We start from the raw sequence: 17,056 nt of genomic DNA, 5'->3' as shown, positions 1-17,056 counted from the left end.
AAAAAAAGGATAAGCGGAAGCGAATGGATGGATGGATGGTGTATTGTACGTGTTACAAACCATTGTGATATTTTTTAAATGAAAGGATTGACAGAATGGTAAAAAGGAAAATGCAAAAATGTAGTTAGAGAGGAAGATTAACACTTACCGAATGATATGCACATAGGGAAAGCGACGGCAGTTGTTGTTGATCCCTGGTTCGTGGTTGTTGCGAGCTCGTTTCCCGCAGGCTCTTCTGCACTTCGGGCGTAGCGATGAGGCTCAAAACACCCCAATCAGACAAAGTAAAGGCGATCCGCGGTGATAGCGGGCCAAAACTTTCACCCGCTTTGAGCTGGTAGAAATAGATTTCGCTCTCTCTAAGCCTGAAAGCATAGCCTCAAAGCCCACCGGTGTTGAGCCTGAATCTCTCCTCCATCATACCTGCAGCCGAATGGCTAACCGGGGTGCGAAGGGAGCCGCCCCATTGTTATGTGATTGGCAGCGAGGCTAAGTTAGGCGGAGTTGGTCTCTGGCGGAAATTTTCAAACTAGGTAACCAGTATTCAGGAGTTGAGCCAGGAGCGAACAGGCAGGGAATATTTGTGCTCTGGTAGCGGATCGATTAAGAGCAAAGGGAGAACTTAGACTCTGTGTTAGAGGTAGCTGGTAAGAGGGGTCGTTTTGAAGAAAACAGACTAAGGACTTTTCAGGACTTTTTCCCTGGTTATTTAGTCTAAGGATCGGGGTGAATTTGAGACAAAAGACTAAGGTTTTTTCAGGTGTTTTGGAGAAAACGCAGAGGATTTTTTAAGGAGTTTTTGCTTTTCCTCCGCGGAGGATCGGGGTGGGAGGGGAGACAAAAGACTAAGGATTTTTTCAGGATTTTTCCCCTGTTTCCGAAATATAAGGTTTTGGGGAATAGAGGGGTACCTATCAGGGGTTTTTTGGAGAAAAAGAGTTTTTTATGTTGGGAGCCGCGGTGCGGGAGTTTTTGGTTTTCCTCAGCGGAGGATCGGGGTGGGAGGGGGGACAAAAGACTAAGTATTTTTTCAGGATTTTTCCCCTGTTTCCGAAATATAAGGTTTTGGGGAATAGAGGGGTACCTATCAGGGGTTTTTTGGAGAAAAAGAGTTTTTTATGTTGGGAGCCGCGGTGCGTTTTTCGGTGGAGTTTTTTTTTTTTTTTTTTTTCACGATTCTGAGTTTTATTCTAAATCTCCTTGTTCGGATTAAACAAATACATATAAATTGAAATAAAGTTTTCCCCCAAGGCATGCAGCCTGTATTTCTGGCCATACTGAACGTTACAAAGCACAAGTTTAACTAAACAGTTTCACTATTTTACTATGTATTAACACGTTTTTCACACATAAGCACGGAGCCCGAAAAACACAAAGTCCGGAGACACACGCGCGCGCCCTGACGCACAGCCTCGGGCACGCGCCCTCGCACACACGCTGAGCCACCACCAGATGGCGTTTTTAAGCATAAAAAAAATAAACTTTTTTTTATTGGATTAAAAAATAAAAGAATGCTATTTGATATAAGAAACTTAAATAATCAATTAGTTAGGGTTAAGGGGAAAAAGCAAAGAGCTATGAACTAGCATATTTTTATGAATATCATATTTTTATGAATATCATATTTTTATGAATATCATATTTTGATTACTTCCTTTATTACTTTATTACTTCCTAGGGCCATAAATCACTCTAGGGGGTCATAAATCACTCGGTTTGACATAAGGGGTATAATATCACTCTCTAGCCTGATTTGTTTTTCATGTCTTCTCCTCCATCATCAGTTATCAGGAGAGCAGACAGCAGGGGCGATTTTAGCCCATTTTTGGGGGTGCTTCAGCACCCCCAAAATGAATCAAAGCACCCCCAAAGATGTCTTACTTTTTTTGACAATATTTGCTGTTTGTGTGACACACTACTAAAAATATAAAAAGCATACAGTACTGTACTTGTTTGAGACGTAACATTTTAACAACAAAAGTATAGATAACCCCCCCCCCCCCCCCTCCTCCCAAAATGGTTTGTTCCAGCTCTCTCCTGCTCTGGCTCTAGCGCTCTTGCTGCCAGAGCGATGGTGGCTGAGACACAGCGGAGCGGAGGTGTGAGTGCCTGGCTTAAAACAGGACATATTAGCTGCATTTAACCTTCAGTTACTCTTTATATAGTTAGGTAGGAGTCAGACCATGTTTCGTTTTAACTGAAAAACATTACACCAGGTAACCTGCAGTGTTGAAAACGTGTTTTCCGACAATGTTTGCTACCCTACAATCCGTCCTGCTTTGTAGTAAATTCAGCGACATTTCACCGTCCTGTTCCTCCCATTGAAATGTATACAGCCTATTTAAAAATCTAAAACTTTAAATTTTCCGTAGCCTAAAGTTGTTACCACTGTCCTGTTTTAAATGGATACTAACTAGCTAACTGACTGAATGCCCATTAACCTTATAATTCCTGTTGTGTGTGTGTGTGTGTGTGTGTGCGTACAGAGACAGCCAGGTTCATAATGAATATGAGGAAGTTTTTTCAAAAAAAAAGGAGCCACATTCAGGTAAAAGTGTAAAATCAAATGATCCGTCAATCAAGAATAATGTTGGATCAGTGTTTCAATATTTATGTTTTATTAGATGTTCATGTGGTTTGGTTATTTGCCTTTTGGTTGAAAGTACACTGAGAGAGGACTTTTTTATTAGTGATCTTAATAGTATTTTTTCATATTAATTTAATTTTCATCTAATTTAATACAATCTATTTGTGTATGATTGTCAGTCCAAAGAGGGAGAGAGGAAAGAGGGGAACGTGAGGAGAAAGTACAAGGTCAGGAAGAACCAGGTAAGAAAACAGACAGGGAACAGTGACAGGCACAACAGAAACTCACACAATCTGGAAGTTGTGTCCTCCCTATATTAAAGCTGCTATACAGAATCTGCAAAACAAACTGGGTTGAAACATTTTTGACCCTCTTTAACAACATTCCAACATAACATTATAATTGATTGGGGAGATTAAAATTAATGATATATTTTTATGTGGTTCAGCCACAACTCTTCTAAAACCTCAGCCAGTAATAGGTAGGCCAGCTTTTGGACCGTCCAGTTGTCTGTTTGACTGCTACAGTACGTACATTACATTTGCACACTATCAGAAAGTGCCAAACAGCCCTGGTGGAGTGAGGAGCTGTAAAGAGAAGCAGAGTGCTCTGTTTATATTCTAAAAATGTTTTAAGCTTGTTTCAAAGATTCTGTACAGCAGCTTTAAATGTTTTCCAAAAGCACACATACACTTCTCAGTGTTTCTCAAACCTTTTACAGTGTGTACCACCTGATAAAATGTCAAGCTCTCCTAAGTACCACTATGAAAGCATGAAACTCATAAATCTTACAACAGAAAATTAGTATTATTAAATTAGTAAAATTAGTATCTGCATACATTGTACACATTGTATACATTCTACCACAGGCAAAGTTGCCTCCATTTTTATAGTTTTTATTAATATTATGTAATAATTTATTTGTAACAATTTATTCTGTTTCGGGAGTGTTTTTTATGTATCTGTATTATATTATACATACACATTAAATGTGAATCTCTGTCCAAAAAATGCACTCAGTTTACTTCTTACTCACTATGAGCATCATTCATTATTCTCACCCAGTAATTAAGGTTAGGATATGTATTTTTTTTATTCCAATCCATTCTTCTTTAGCAGCATTTAAATAACCTTGATCAGATTTGATGGTTTTGTTACAGACTTTTCAAAAAAGTGTTTTGCTTTTCTTTCACAAATGTGGGGATTAAATTGTGTTAAAATGTACAAAACAGTGATGTCATGTTTTGTGACGAGGACCCAGGCACAGAGAGACTTGATGAATTTAAGAATCTTATGATTTAATAAAGAAATTTGCAGACTTACACAGAGATGGTAAAATTATGATGACTGATAATGGAGATGAAGACAACAGACGATGAGGACAGGGAGGAACAGGGGTTTAAATGCACCAAAGTGACAGTCAGAGAGAACTCGGGACAACATTTAAGGATGCAGGGACTGACAGAGACAGGTTTATCTTGCCTGGCTGGGCAGCTCTCTGGGTGCTCAGCACCCCCAAAGCTCTGATTCTAGAATCGCCCCTGGCAGACAGTCAAAGTACAAGAATTCAAACAAACACAGAGATTCTACTTACAGAGCAGACACAGCACAGATGTTTCCTTCATCGTCCTTCTCACTCATTTGAGCTTTTTTTCATTTCTCTCACTGACACCAAGTAAAGCCCGCCCTCTTCCTCTGAGTCTGTGGTTGATCTATAAGTACAAAGACTGTGGGTGTCTCACAACATGTGATAAAATTATGACATGCATGTATATATTTCTGTCACTGTCACACCAAGTAAAGTCCTCCGTCTTCTTCTGAAGATGTCCTGTTCCTTTCTTAGTACAGACACGGTGGTACAACTGATGCCCCGGAAGTAGTGGTGAATATCCGTTTCATTAATGAATCTATTCTTAAATATGTCACATTGCAATGCCCATGTATTATAAAAAAGAAATAAGTTTTATATGAGGATCAATAAAGAACATTGTACTCAGTGAAACTTCACAGTTTATTCACAAACTTTAAAGAGGATCTAATGTCCTCTGCTCTCAGTGATCTGTAGTTTGGTTAATGAACAAATCCATGTCCATGTAGTGGACGTCCCCCTCAGTGAGAGAGGCAGATATGAGCTGAAACACAGGAATCAAACCAGGGACGCTGCTGTTATGGAGCTGAACTGGAACCATTCAGACACTGAGGCCCTCTGAACACATTTTAATTACAGCTGTGCAGAGACACACTGATGACTGATGGGAACACTATGATTTACATTTTACATTAACACCATCCTCACACATGTTTATATATGACCACTAGAGGGAGATATTGGACTTTAAACACTTTAATGAATACAAGCAGATCATCAATGATGCTTCCTCAGTTTGTTCTGAGGAATAAACGAGCTGATCATGTGCAGTTCCTAATAAAATGTCAGTATTTTATTCAACTCGTTATTAAAAAAATATGTTTAGTTAATTAAGTGTTCATAATTATGATGATCAGACTAATTTTTAACATGTATGGGCATCCTGATCAGCTGTACAGTACAGTGAACATATTTAATAATCACAGTCAGAAGTAAAAAATGCTTTCTTTTTGCAGACTGCAGACTGTTCTTTGCTGTTAATGTGCAGCCACTGAGTTTTAATGCTTGCTTAAAAGTTGCAGCACTGCGTGGATGCATTTATTTGTTTGTTTGTTTAAAGAAACTAATAATGTCCAATATAATGTGATCCAACACTGATGAAGATTAAAGTACACTAAAGTACATTGATTCTGCAGTAAATGCACCCTAATGTTTAAACACATGATGTCTGTGATGCACTGTGATATGATGCACTGTCTTCCAGGTAACCTAACAGTGAGCAACACTGCCACCATGAGGTTCAAGTAAAACATTACATGATATAATTCGGCAAAAAGACATTTCACTTAAAATTTAGGGAACTTTAAATTGTTTAAAGTTTAAATAAATGAATAAAAAACGTTATGAATCGGCTTTAAATAATTTCACTCTTATATTAAAATCTCTGACAGATTAAACGTGTTCTGTGTGATGTGGATGACTAAATATTGACATTTCAGAAGAATCTGTCACTCAGTTTTAAAGATTAATAATGAAAAATGAAAGTCTTCTAGTTTTAATAGTCAGCAGGTACGTTCACAAGAGTGATGTAACTGTTTCAAATGTTTTATAAGTGTAGAAAATGTGTGTCTGAGTCTGCAGAGGAGCACTGGGCCATCAACGCTCAAATATTGTTCTAACATATTTTGTTGGTGGACACAGGCTGAAGCTGGTCCAGATGCAGATCATTGCATTCTTTTCTTTTCCCACTGAGAGAAAACTGCACAACAGTGGGGTCGAAAACAAATTTTAGTTTTTAATAAGTAACCTTTGACACCTAACCTGTACTTTGTTACCTCTTAAATGAAGCCCCTGTATCAGGTGTTTATCTTGCTGTACTGAGATGTTGTCATGGTAATTTCATTTTGCAGCTGTGACAAAGATGGACGAGGCAGGTAAACACTACTCAGATGTGATGCCATGTGTGAAATTTAAGAAAATTAAATTATAAAACCATCACAATTACAACAGAGTTCAGTGCATGTTGGAACTGTCCACCCATGTCAACATACTAATAGAAAAACATCAAGCTAGCTAAACTAAAGCCACATCTTAAAGATGTAAAAGCCTGGATGACTTTAGTTAGAGAGGAAAGGTTATGATGGTTTGGACGTGTGCAGAGGAGGGAGAGTGGATATCCTGGACAAAGGGTGGTGAAGATGGAGCTGCAGGCAGGAGGAAAAGAGAAATACAACAGAGGGTTGGTTAGAAGGAGGAGGATGCAGGGATGGAGGCTGACGAGTCACTATGGAGACCAGTAAAGTGAACATCCAAAAGAAAAGGAAGGAATTCACAGAAAACTGAGGTTACTGTAAAAATCTCAACAACTAAACATGATGCACAGCCAGATACTTCCTCTGGATGCAGTAGCGGTTTTAGATACGGGCGACATGGGCGGTTGCCCGGGGCGGCAACAAAAAAAAAAATGCTCGTACTCTTGCTGCCCCGACATCAGCCAGCGCATATTGGGAATGGCAGAGGCACAATCAGAATCAGAATACTTTATTAATCCCTAAGGAAATGAATGTGCGTTACAGTTGCTTCAAGAAGAAATGGTAAAAATAGTAACAGTAACAGACTAAACTCCAAACATTATGTTACAGATTTTAATATTAATTAGTCATTGTCAGTTGCTGATTTGTCCTGTTCTCATTGTATGACGTATTATGATGGCTGTTTGGTAGCTGTTTGCATACTATGTATACTCTCTCTCTTCATATGTGTGTGTGTACAACAGCTTTATGTTAATGTACAATCCTTAATATGTTTTGCCTGCCAAACAGGCTAGGACCGCCACTGAACACAGTCATTAAGTTGTCGTCACATTGTGAATGTTGAAACATGCAGAAACACAGACAGGTGAGTGTGTCACCTGTGACAGTGATCCAGCTGTTAGTGAGGGGAGGGGCTGTGTGTCTGTGAAGGTGTGTCTCAGCTGGAGGAGCCAAAGATGACATGATGTAGTGATGGTAAATTTGATTCTTTTTACTGAATCGAGTTTTAATGAGTCACTCACCAAAGTGAATCGGGTTTTTGAGTCATTTGATTCACTGAGTCAGTTGACCAGAGAGTGCAAAAAATTTAGTACAGGAGGGAGGGGGTGAGTTAGTGAGTGAGTGAGTGAGTCATTCGCTCGCTCTATGATTCAGCACAGGAAGGGAGGGGGTGAGTAGCTCAAATGTGCTGTTAGCATGTTAGCAGAGTGATGCTACTGTGAACCGAGGAGCTATTTTCTTGATGTGAGCTTCTACTCAGGGTTTTTTCTTTCAGTTCAGAGCAGACATTTTTTTGTTAAGAAACTAGCTGTTGTTTCCCCCCCCCCCCACAATTTTAATTATAAGCTAGATATATTTCTACTAAGCAAATTAGTTTGCTAACAGCAACAGGGATGAGTCAGTGAGTCAGTTGGGCTTGTGAATCATGATTCACGAGTCAGTAAAGTGATTCTCGAGTATTGAACGATTCGTTCACAAATCGAACATCACTAACATGATGGTGTCCACATTGTTGCAAATGAAGATCTGATCTTATATTCATTTAATATTGATTTATTTTCAGAACCAGTGTGAGTCTGTTTATATTTTCAGTGACTAACAAAGAAGCCACATGCTGATTAAACATATGTTGAAGAACTAAAAAATATTATAGACATATTAACTTTCAAATGAAATCAACAGATTTTGCTCATGTGTGTCAGCTTCACACACACTTGAAAATAAGAAAACAATTATTTAAATTTTTTTTTAAAAACGGTCTAAATTCTTTCATCTTTAATAAAATCATTAGTGTTGCTGCTTTACCAGGTGTAACTATGAAGTTTAACATCCATGAAAACAGAAGTTGTTAAATTTAACGGAGTTAGAAGTTAGCAGGAAGTTAGCTCGCCAGTTTACACCTAAACATTTCATACCATGTTCTGACTGAGAGATTTTTGAAACTAATTCAAACGTACAGCTCTGCTATCACTTCTAACATAAATAAAGACAGAAAACTAAACAGCAGTGGCGTTTGCAGGGTTACTGAAGTTGGACTACCTGGTATATAATGTTGTGCTACGTGATTGCTAGCGACACAGCTATGTTAGCATAACATTAGCACAGTGAAGCTGGAGGATGAACGCCAACTTTTTTTCCACTCGATAAAAGTTAACGACATAACTGCATACGTTTCATAACTGCATAGTTTTAGAAAAGTTTAATGTCTCACTTGAGCATGTTAGGCTTAACCATTCGTTTTCTTTGTTATCTGGTGTTCATTTGTGTTAAACTTTGTTAAGCATTAATTTTGAATTAAAACTAAATTAATTAAAACCACAGAGCATGAAGGAAACATGCAGGACCAGTGTTATCAGCCAAACCCAAACACACTGCAGCAAGAAGCTCCATCAAGTCACTGATGGATATAAAGGACGTTTTATCTGTTCAGTCTCTTCATATGTCTCATGTTCACATGTTCCATATCTTAACTGTGTGTGTACCGACAAACACGCATGTGTGGGCCTCGTCTGAGCCCTGACACTTATGGCTCAGTCACAGCACTGCTGAATGTGATGTCATCCAACAACAAATACCTGCTGTAGAGCTGCAACAAAGTCCTTCTAGAAGCAAATCCACCCACTTTGTCTACGTGGCTGTGGACACAATTTAAACACTGAGGCTTCAAAATGCAGCATCTACAACACTGTCACTCTGCCTCCATCCAGCCTTTATTTAGATTTGATGCATCAGTCTCCATGGTGATGAGTACAATTGGCAGCTGAAACTGTTGTGAACTTCTCCATGAGTCATATTTCCTGTTTCAGAGCTGCTGATTGGCTCTTTGGGCCCTTTACCTTCAGAAGTCATGGACGAAGCACTGAAGTCGTTCACAGAGAGAAGTGTGAACTGATCAAGCAAAGAAACTGAAACATTTCAAACGGAAGAAACTGAACTGTTTCCTAATTCCTGTGACTCTGACCTTTGACCTGTGTGTTTATTATCTTTATTATTTTTTAAATCTTTGATGTTTGATGTTTCTGCTCCTCCCATTCAACACATGTCAGTCCATATCCCAGCAAACGAAATCATCTCCATTTACACATCAAATAGAAACATGAATCACTTGTAATGATTAGAAACTTGATAGAATTTCAAATCTAGTTTGGGGAGTCATTCAGTGAGAAACAGTGAAATGATTTTCCATGTGAAAAGGTGGACAGCAGAAACAGAAAGAAACAGTGAGAACTAAAAGAGAAACAAAGAGCTTTGGAACAACGAGGCAGCAGGAGGACAGCTGCAGTTTAACAGCTTCAATTCACTGACAGGAAACAACATTAGAAATATCATCATCCTCAACTCATCTGCTGCACTGACACTGACACCTTCAACGGACACACCTTCACTTTAACACCAGTGTAAATGTATGGAAACATCCTGTGAGTGAAAGTGTGTGTGAAGGTGTGTATGTGTGTGTTAGTATCAGGATCAGAGAACGACAGCTTTCCTCTGTTCCAGTCCAGATTCACTCTGATCCTCTGGAGCTTCTTCTGGACTGAGAGAACAGTGAAACCAGCTGATGGTGAACATTCTGAGTATTTACCTTCATAGAAACATATTCCCCATAATCCAGACTCTATGCTTCCCTTCCTCTGCACAGACTCTGCTAACACACACAGTCCCCACCCTGTACTGTCTCCAACATCAACATCCCAGCTGTGAGTCCCTGAGTTAAAGCCCTCAGAGCCCAGGACAGAGAAGATCGATCCATCAAACCTCTCTGGATTATCAGGAAGCTGCTGCCTCTCTCCTCCTCGTCTCACACTGGTCAGATCTTCAGACAGGATGAGGTTTGGATGAGCAGTGTTTGGGTCCAGAATGAGAGGAGTGTAGGAGACCATGTCCTTCATGTTGTTCCAGATGTTGAAGGTCAGGTTGCCCAGGTGTTTGGCCTGGTCTATCAGAGCTCCTGAGGGCAGCTGTGGATCATCCAGCAGGGGGCAGCGCTGGACTCTTTCCACTGCAGCCTTGTAGTTGTGCAGGAATGAGACGTCTTCAGCTCTCAGCTCCTCCTCTGTGGCTCTGACTGTGTCTGAAAGAGCTGCTATCTCTCTGCTCAGAGCCTCCATCTTCTCCTTCATCATCCCACTCTTCTGCTCCTCTTCCTCCCTCAGTGCAGCCAGCCTGGCCTCCTCTTCTTCTGCTAGAAACTGGTGAAGCTTCTTAAACTGCTCCTTAATCTGCCTCTCTGTGTGTCGGGCCTGGACCTTAATGTGTTCTGCTGTTTGATCAAACTTCACTTGAACTTCTTCACAAACCTTTAACTTCTTCTTTAAGAGCTCCAGAGTTTCCTGAAGTTCCTTCTTGTGTTGTTGTGCAGCTTCATCGATGGGTCTGAATCTGTGATTGGTGTGTTTTTCTGAGTCTCTGCAGACGAGACACACTGGCTGCTGATGGTCCAGACAGAAGAGTTTGAGTTTCTCAGAGTGCAGACTGCAGAGAGCCTCTGAAGCTCTCTGATCTCTCTCCTGTAAGAACGAGTCACACAGGTTCTTTAAAGCCAGACATAAAGGTGGATCCTTTGAAGATCTTCTCTTACAAACTGGACACTCGTGTGTTGGTCTCTCTCTCCACCATCTCTTCAGACAGTCTTTACAGAAGCTGTGGCTACATGACAGAAGAACAGGATCTCTGAAGACCTGCTGACAGACCGGACAGCAGAGATCCTCCTCTGATCTGGAAGCCATTGAGTCTGTGAGTGAAGCTGAAAACAGCAGACAGGAAGTACAGTCAGTCCTGGCTCCCCTCCCTCCTCTACCACCTTCACTGAAACTTCCTTTGAGTCGTGTTTTTGCTCAAACTCACATTCAGTGTGTGGAGCGTCAGCAGCTTGAAGCAGCAGTGTTGGAGTTTTCCACTTTTCTCTCCTGTAGCTGGACTCACTCAGAGGAAGCTGCTAGTTTGGTCTGAGCTCAGTCTGATCGTCTGTGCGTCTCTCTTTACTGAGGACGAAGAACTTCCTGTTTCCTGGTTTGTCACATTTGAGTGACGTGAGGGGAGGAGACAAATGTTGCTGTTTGACTTTAAACTAAGGTGTGTTTCAATCCTGCCTGCAGCTCAAAAACTGTGAAACAGGTTTTGTGTCTTTTCACCTCCACAGGTCACAACATGAAACCTGTTGTGAAGTTTATAAAATAAAGTGTCACTCGGTGGTGCAGCTGTTTGTCAGCTTCTATTTTAGACTTTGTTCTGGTTCTTGTTCAGGTTCCCAGCAGTGGGAGTGTAATGCAGTCACACACACACAGGTGGTGTTAAGGTGGATTCACTTAGTTACAGACAGTGGTGTTATTTCTTGTAACTAAGGGTGTGTTTCACTCCAAAGTTCAGACATTAACCTGCCAGAAGTTGTAAAAGTTACTAATAAAGAGCTTTTCTCTCATTTCACATGCAGGTCAGAGCATGAAAGCTGTGATGCAGCAGTTTGAGAGAAATTGCTGCTGATATAAAATATTTTTTGTGGTTTTACAAAATATATAAAAGAGCAGAAAGAAAAGAAATACGTGTAAAGAGTGCAGCAAAATGCATGTTTTAGTGTGAGTTGGTTCATCTGATCTGGTTGTGTAAAAGTCACTGCATGACACTGAGTGTTACTTTTGTGTTACTGACACTCATCTCTGACATCTCTTTCTCTTACTTTCTTTTTTCTGTTATTTAGTCAAAAATCTTTCAAAGAAATAATGAATTCTCCACACGTGTTTGAAGGTTGCTGATACGTTCATCTAGCACAGACCCCGTTGCTGGAACGCCAAGACAATTCTACTACAATGGCAAAAACAAGACGCAAGTCACCAGAGCTCTTTGTGTTGCTCGTGCATGAGGGAGAGAACTGTGACGAGCATCGTTCCCTCCAAGTAAGCAAATGAATGTTAATAGTCAAACATAGAAATTAACATTTGCAAAATCATTCCAGCTATGTGGTGCATCTCCTCCAGGTGTGTAAATCACACATGCAGAGTGGTTTGAGTTCCCCAGAGCTTCATAAATGTCTCTTCCAGTTGTTTCTATCACTGTCCATATGACCAGAGTCCAAATGTATGCAGACATGGGTATAACAAACATACCAGTTAGTTTTGCTGTTTGTCAATGTGGCTTTCAGTTATCTTCAAGGCTGCAGGCCTTTGTCAGCACTCCTGTTTTATGGCCTCTATCAACCCTCATCACCTCATTTCATGCATTCTTCCTGTGGGGGGATACTTATGACTCCTCTATATACTTATGACTCCTTTCGTCTCTGCAGAAAACCTTTTTTGGAAAGGGTATTGGATTCAATTCTTTTACTGCTGTTATAACCCCACCTGTTGAGTCACTTCAGCAGTCTTGTTCATGATGCAAATGACAACAACAATGACACAAAGGAAGACCCTCTTCAGAGTGTCAAAGTATGCATAGCACAGTGACACAGCATTAGGTGATGTTCATAGGAAATTGCTGTCAGTCATTCCCCGTCACCACCATAGCTTCTGGTTTCTGTTCACAGAATAATGATGCCATCCTTGAACTTCCTCTCTGCACGGTCGATTGGAGCTTGGAACGCTCCCCTCATCCTTCAGATCTCCATCTGTTGTCCACAATCTCCTCGTGATTACCTCTGGAAAGCCCCGTGGCACAGCTCTCCATCCAATGCAGCTTTATGGTCATTGCTGTGGTTCCAGAATCTTCTCATGATGACCAGTAGGTCCCCAAACAGCATGACCTTTGACCTCAACCCCTGCCTGGGCTGTCAGCTATGGTCCCTACTTCTCGCTGGGTCTCTGAAGATTTCTCAGGAGATTCCACGCTTGGGATCATTTCTTCCAGCAATGCTCTGCTGCACCTGTATCTCCTTACTAGAGGAAAAACTTCTATTTGGAAAACATGTCAACCATCATCAAACCAAATTTTCCTTTCAGTTCAGTGAACTTCACTTATCAAAAAAATATAATTATTTATTATTTATTAATTATATTATTCATTTATCACGTTTTCACTTTCACTTATAGGCCATCAAAGTGTTTCTTATCTTTACCCAAATAATTGGAGCAGAACTTAAAATCTATAAGCTGTAAAAACTTTATATTTGAAGACTGAAAGAGACCCAGGAAGTGGTCACAGGACGAGGGTGACAGACTGTCTGAAGTAGTTAGAACAAGACAAGGCTGTTGGACCAGGTGTGCTTGCTTTTGAAACTGTGTCTTAATTCCACCTGTTTCACATACAAGGGTCAGTTCTACAGGCAGGAACATGGGTGTGCCGTGGGCTGCCCAGTTTCACCCATTGTGGGTAACTTGTATATGGAAGACGTGGAAAAGAGGGCTTTGCTATCCTACCCTGAAACACCACCAAGTCATTGGTTCAGGTATGTGGATGACACCTGGGTGAACACACAAACCTCCATCTCTGGTTTCTTTGACTGGAGGGTGTTGATGATTTGATGATTTCACAACACTGTATGTGATGTCACTGGTGATGTCATCTTCTCCATCTGCTGAAATGAGTTAAAGTAAACACTTTTATGATTTAAGAATCTAAATGGACCAAATTATGATGACAGAATGGAAACAAAATACCACAATGAATAAGAATGAATATGTACAAACCTTCAAGTTTCCTGTGAACACATCGTCTCACCAGCAGAACCAGTAACACCAGTAGAACCACAACATAGACTGATCCAACAGGCAACAGCACAGAGAGAAGAGGAGGAGAGATGGAGGTAGAACCAGGAGGAGGTGTGTTTGTCTAAAATAAAGCAAACACTGCCAGTAGCGGTTTTAGATACTGGCGACACGGGCGGTTGCCCGGGGCGGCATCGTGGTGGGGGGCGGCATCACGGGCATCGGCAAAAAAAAAAAAAAAAATGCTCGTACTCTTGCTGCCCCGACGTCAGCCAGCGATTATTGGGAATGGTACAGGCACCGATCGGTTTTCTATCGCCCATTTGCTGGGAGTAAGAGCGCCCTCCGTTTGCGAGGTGCGCCTGCTGCTTGCAGCACAGGGAGGAGAGGTCGGGGCGGCGGGGGATTCTCTGCCTGGCTGGAGCAGCGTCAAATAACCAAGTCTCAAAATAAAACAAAATAAAAACAAACCAACAAACACGAAAACACCAGACATTATGATACAGACTTATAATTTGCACCGATGTTTTTTTTCAAAATTCTATACATGAAAAGTGAGCGCGAGAGCCCTCGGTGCGCCTGCTCGCTGCTGAAGTCAAAGTAAACTTTATTGTCATCTCCGCTACATACAGTCCAGTATATAGAGAGACGAGACGACGAGGCTCCAGTTACAGCAGTGCAAGTAAACAAACAATAAATATAAGAAGAGTAAGAGAATAAATATAACTTTAGGACTCGGGGTAAAGGGATCAAAAACAATTTATAATTTACAGTTTGATGATTTAAAGTCTCACACACAACCCGTCGAAAGGGGAGGGGGGCCGGCTGCTTCCAAATAGAGCACATTTCATTCATAATGTTGTAAATCCAAGCCCATTATGTATTCATGATTTGAGTCCTGGGTTGTGTGAAATCTCAGAAATAAACCTTAGACAAAGTGAATCTGTGAACTAAGGTGTAGGTGTGTTAGATCATGTTGTGGTGATCCTGGGGTTGAGGGATGGGTGTTCATACTGGAGTGCAAAATTAAAACCAAGATGGACAAGTAAAGTTCAAAGCCATCAGGTCCTCAGTGTTTCTACTCTGGTCGAAAGAATCCACGCTTCGTACTGATGTCCACAATTCTTTTATTCCTCTCACAATCATGGAGCACCGTGAAAACTAGAAACAAGTAAAATAATATCAATAGCACATATAATATTCATCTCAGCCACTTATTTCGTTTCACAAAGTGCACAAGTATTAAACAAATAACAGCATAATGATTTTTACCGTGTACGCCTTGAAAATCCAGCAGTAGAAAAGTTGTACATTCCAAAAAAAGTCCGCCGTGTTACTGTTCTGTCTTGTCTCTCCCGCGCACAACTTCCGGTTCCCGCGACTCACAGGAAGTGACTACTTCACAATAATTTTTTAACAGAAACATTTCTTATAAGAAAGATGTATCACTGGATTCATAGATTATCTTTTGCAACTGCAAATGTACACAAGCATGAGAAGCAAATAAAGAAAACAAATAGAAAACAATAACGATCTCAGACGCGCTTTGGTGTTGTCATGGCAACCCACACAAACATTTCAGCGTCAGCTACACTCCCACCAATTACCTTTGATTATTACAACTGTGAACGTAAATACACTGGCATTGCTCATTAAATCAATGGTAATTCCCAAGAACCATGTTGTTGTTTTAAAACACTCTTGCATTGACATAAACAATATTCTTTTCTCAACAAATGAATTCAACAATATGAACAGTAGAATTTACATCTCCATAACATGTGCATGAAGTACAGCATAATGACAACTTCTATTTTAGAAGGGAAATCTAATCAATGAATGGCATTTTCCCAATTTTAGCTGTTTTTCAACAGGACCACTAATTTCTGAATGGGTCTCTGAATGATGGAGGGTTGGACGAGGCGTTCGCCTCCCTTTCCTAACTTCCGATCACCAGTCTGGATTGTCACCTTCCGTACAAGTCCATCATCATCCTCATGTGCTTCCACAACCCTAGCGAGTTTCCATTCATTGCGAGGAATATCTTCCTCTTTGAGAATCACAATGTCACCCACCTCCACATTACGTCTTGGTGTATGCCATCGCTGTCTCAGAGCAATATTGGCCAGGTATTCCTTTCTCCATCTGTGCCAAAATTGCTCAGTCAGATACTCGACCCTTCTCCACCGTTTCTTAGCATACAGGTCCTCCTTGACAAATTTACCTGGAGGTGGAAGTGGGATTGAGGATTTCATGGTGATCAAGTGGTTCGGTGTGAGTGGCTCCAAGCTTTTGGGGTCATTGATGTTATCAACAGTGAGAGGGCGGTTATTCACGATGCACATGGCTTCATAAAGGAATGTCCTTAATGAAGCATCATCCAACCTTCCCACACTGCAGGCAAGGACTGTGCCCAGTACGCTTCTCACTGTCCGGATTTGACGCTCCCATGCGCCTCCAGCATGACTAGAGTGGGGCGTATTCATCTGGAAGTCGCACTGATTTTCTGCTAGGTATGCAGTCACTCTTTCCTTATCAAGTTCTTTCAGAGCCTTTGCCATCTCGTTTCTTGCCCCCATAAAGTTAGTTCCCTGATCAGACCTAATGTGCCTAAGAGCTCCACGAAGGGCAATGAAGCAGCGCAAAGCGTTGATGAACGCGTCAGTCGTCAAATCCTCCAACATCTCTATATGCACTGCCCTTGAGCAAAAACATGTAAAGAGGAGGCCGTACCGTTTTTGGTCTTTGCGACCTTGTTTGGTGTGAAAAGGACCAAAGCAGTCCATACTAGAGATGGACCGATCCGATATTACGTATCGGTATCGGTCCGATACTGACCCAAATTACTGGATCGGATATCGGCGAGAAATAAAAAATGTAATCCGATCCATTAAATATCAAAAAAGCACCTCACAAAACTTGCTACACTGCGTAACTCGGCTCATAACCGTAGCACGTCACAGCAGTATGCATCACGTGATAGAGCAGCTGTGTGTATTTGTAGCCTTGCTAGCAAACCAGCATTTCATCTCCAAGGACGTTATCCCAGAGAGAAGTAAAGCAAGTGTGTAAGTTCATCTCTGAATGTTTGTAAAGCATTCCCGGTAAGCTTAACAACCGATATATAGAGCAACTGCCTCTCTCTCTCTTTCTCTCTCCTGCTGCTACTTCAATCATGAAACTGATCAATGATCAGCTGATCGCCTTTTCTGTC

At 41.0% G+C, this 17,056-nt stretch overlaps 1 protein-coding gene across 1 annotated transcript; it reads right to left on the bottom strand.

Moving 5' to 3' along the window:
- Nucleotides 1-9,543: 9,543 nt before the first annotated feature.
- Nucleotides 9,544-10,935, bottom strand: LOC148103384 (nuclear factor 7, ovary-like). Its single transcript, XM_087839131.1, has one exon. The coding sequence runs from the start codon at nt 10,933-10,935 to the stop codon at nt 9,544-9,546; it is 1,392 nt and encodes a 463-aa protein (XP_087695257.1).
- Between the last annotated feature and the right edge of the window lie 6,121 nt (nt 10,936-17,056).

The sequence above is a fragment of the Neolamprologus brichardi genome, chromosome 3, assembly GCF_056152115.1.
Source record: "Neolamprologus brichardi isolate AB-2024 chromosome 3, ASM5615211v1, whole genome shotgun sequence".
Classification (NCBI taxonomy): domain Eukaryota; kingdom Metazoa; phylum Chordata; class Actinopteri; order Cichliformes; family Cichlidae; genus Neolamprologus; species Neolamprologus brichardi.
This window is presented reverse-complemented; position numbering and strand designations above follow the sequence as displayed.